Source organism: Benincasa hispida, chromosome 10 (genome assembly GCF_009727055.1).
Source record: "Benincasa hispida cultivar B227 chromosome 10, ASM972705v1, whole genome shotgun sequence".
NCBI lineage: Eukaryota > Viridiplantae > Streptophyta > Magnoliopsida > Cucurbitales > Cucurbitaceae > Benincasa > Benincasa hispida.
In genome coordinates, this window is record NC_052358.1 from 59,016,395 (window position 1) to 59,019,087 (window position 2,693).

General features: G+C 29.8%; 1 protein-coding gene across 1 annotated transcript in view; it reads left to right on the top strand.

Annotated features, from left to right (window-relative positions):
- Window positions 1-865, top strand: part of LOC120089523 (GDSL lipase-like) — a 12,262-nt gene extending 11,397 nt beyond the window's left edge. The window contains 4 exon segments of the mRNA XM_039047024.1: window positions 511-527; window positions 529-579; window positions 581-703; window positions 705-865. Of these exon segments, the coding sequence (XP_038902952.1) occupies window positions 511-527; window positions 529-579; window positions 581-703; window positions 705-782 (269 nt within the window). The 3' untranslated portion in view covers window positions 783-865.
- The last annotated feature ends 1,828 nt before the right edge of the window (window positions 866-2,693 follow it).

Consider the following 2,693-nt stretch of genomic DNA (forward strand, 5'->3'; position numbering starts at 1 on the left):
ACACTTTATAGAAGCCAAAAAATATTATGCCTTTCCCTTTGTATGGTTTAATTGAGAACTTGAAAGATGGCTACACACAGAACATACAAAAACACAAATGTCGACTTATGTTGTTCCTCAAAATTCATCATGCTCCAACTTTGAGCATATTGATTAAATTTGAGAAATAAAATATAGAGAACATTTACTAAACAAACAAAAAATGTGTTCCTGAAAAAATTAGAAAAAAAAAAAAAAAAAGTGTCTCACCCCAACAACCTCATAAATAATTTATAATGATTATGTGCCGTCCACCTAATTTCATGCTCACTTTTCCTTACATACTAAAATAAAATAAACATAATTTAGTTTTTTTAAAAAAAATTCCCCATGGTTAGTTATTTTAGGTGTTTTTGGATTGCACAAGAGATGGTTGCAATGAGTTGCGTCTTATGTTATTAGGTTTGATTATTAACTGTTGAGAAGATAATTAATATGGAAAAAACTTGATAATGATATATGTGGATGAAGGTTTCAAGGAAGTGGAAAACAGCATGTTGTGGGAGTGGTGAATATGGAGGAATTTACAGTTGTGGAGGAAAAAAGAGGAAAGAAAGAGTTTAAGCTATGTGAAGATCCAACTCAATATTTGTTCTTTGATTCATATCATCCCAACCAAAAAGCTTATGAGCAACTTGCAAAGCTCATGTGGAGTGGAGATGAAACAAGTCATTAAGCCTTATAACCTCAAACAACTCTTCCAATATGGGTTTTGTTGGCTTCTCAATGAAATATCATATTAAAGACTGTCTTTTCTCCATTTTAACTCTCCTTAGAATCTTTTTCCTCTTTTTCCCTTTTTTTTTTCCTTTTTTTTTAAATGTTACTCCTTTATTATCTACTTTCTGTGAATTTTGAAAATTGAGTTATCTATGTTAAGTATATAGATTGTTTTCTTCTATTCACCCTAATTAAGCTACGAGCTCGTTAACCTCATCAGCTGCATAAACTCTCATGCTATTATTCAAACCTAAGAATGTTCCATTTTGGGAAATTTTACTTTTATTCCCCTAGTTTGAAAAAGAAAAGTGCATCTAGTCTCTTTGGGTTTTCAAAATGTAATTTTTAAGCCACAAGTTATCTCGAAGGTTCTATTTAGATTAGAGATGTCTATTTAACATGCGGTCTCGAAGTCTATGAATGGGATGGAAAATCCCCGATTAGAAATGGAGAAGAGAGTGGAGAGAATTTTTTTCTGTCGACTAAATAGGGATGGAGTGGGATTATATTCCTTACCCACCCCAATAATATATATCTAATTTTTTATTATATATATTTATATGAGGTTTAATTATATTATATATATACACGCACAGTCACTGTGCAACAGTGAGTTTGTAAATATAAAAGAGTTATATATATATAACTATTTTTAATAATAATATATATATATCACGTGTATATATATATATGTAATTATATATAATGTTAATTAATTGTATATAAACTTTTTATTTGATATATATATTTATATATTAAAGTATAGATTAGGATATAATTGTTGTAATATTTAAATTTAGTTTTTAGAAAATGATAAAAATTAAACATTTTAATCATACATTTGTCACATATGAGTAAAAATATTTAACTATTTAAGTAATAATTTTGATATAATGATTTAAGTTATTATTTTTTATTATAAAAATTCCAAATGGGAAAAAATCTCTATGGGGAAGCGATCCTGTAAATTCCCCAGTGGGGAATTCCTACTCGATCTTCGTAGAAAATTTTGTGGGAAAGTGAATGAAATGGGTAGTGGGGACGGGGGGACGGGAAAGTCATCCTCGGCCCCAGCCATCCCAATGGACATCTCTATTTTAGATAACATGAGGACTTTTAATATGTATTTAGAAAGCCATGGGGACAAGTTTGAGTCCTACTCAAAATAGAAAACTTATCTTTCGATGTTGTTAATATTGATTTTGTGGATGTCCAAATTCTGGACGAGGAAACACAATTGGCTTTCACATACTTCAATGGTAAATTTGTAATTTGATGAAGAGGAATATTCTTGAAAAACAACGAAGAATGGCTTTGACGTGGAAATAAGAGATGAAGAAACTTTTGTAGAAGAAAAAAAATTAAGAACTTTCAAGTTACCTCCATATGGGGTGCATATGGGGGTTATAATGATATATTTATTGAAGAAATTGACCTAGGTGATAACTCTATCTATAACAAAGTTATTTGGTTCTTAAAACTAATTTTTTTTTATTTAGTATTAAGACTAGAGTTCATAAAATACTCGCCTTCACTTTACTATTTATAGAGGAAGAAAAAAAATAATTATATATATATATATTATATATATATATATATATATATATATATATATACACACAGTTACATCAGGGTTTAGAAAGTAACTAAGGTCAACAAACAATAGTTACCAACTAATATACAAATCACTCTAATACTCCTCAAGATGGACTTAAAAAATAACAACGCTCATCTTGCACAATAAGGGTTGAAAAAGAGGAAGGAGGAAGCGCCTTAGTAAACACATTAGCTCAGCTTGAAGATTGGACCGAATGAGCAGCAGCTTAACATTGCCTTTAACAATTGATCACGAATAAAATGACAGTCCAACTCAATGTACTTTATACGCTCATGAAACATCGGATTAGAAGCAATATGGATGGCAGCATCATTGT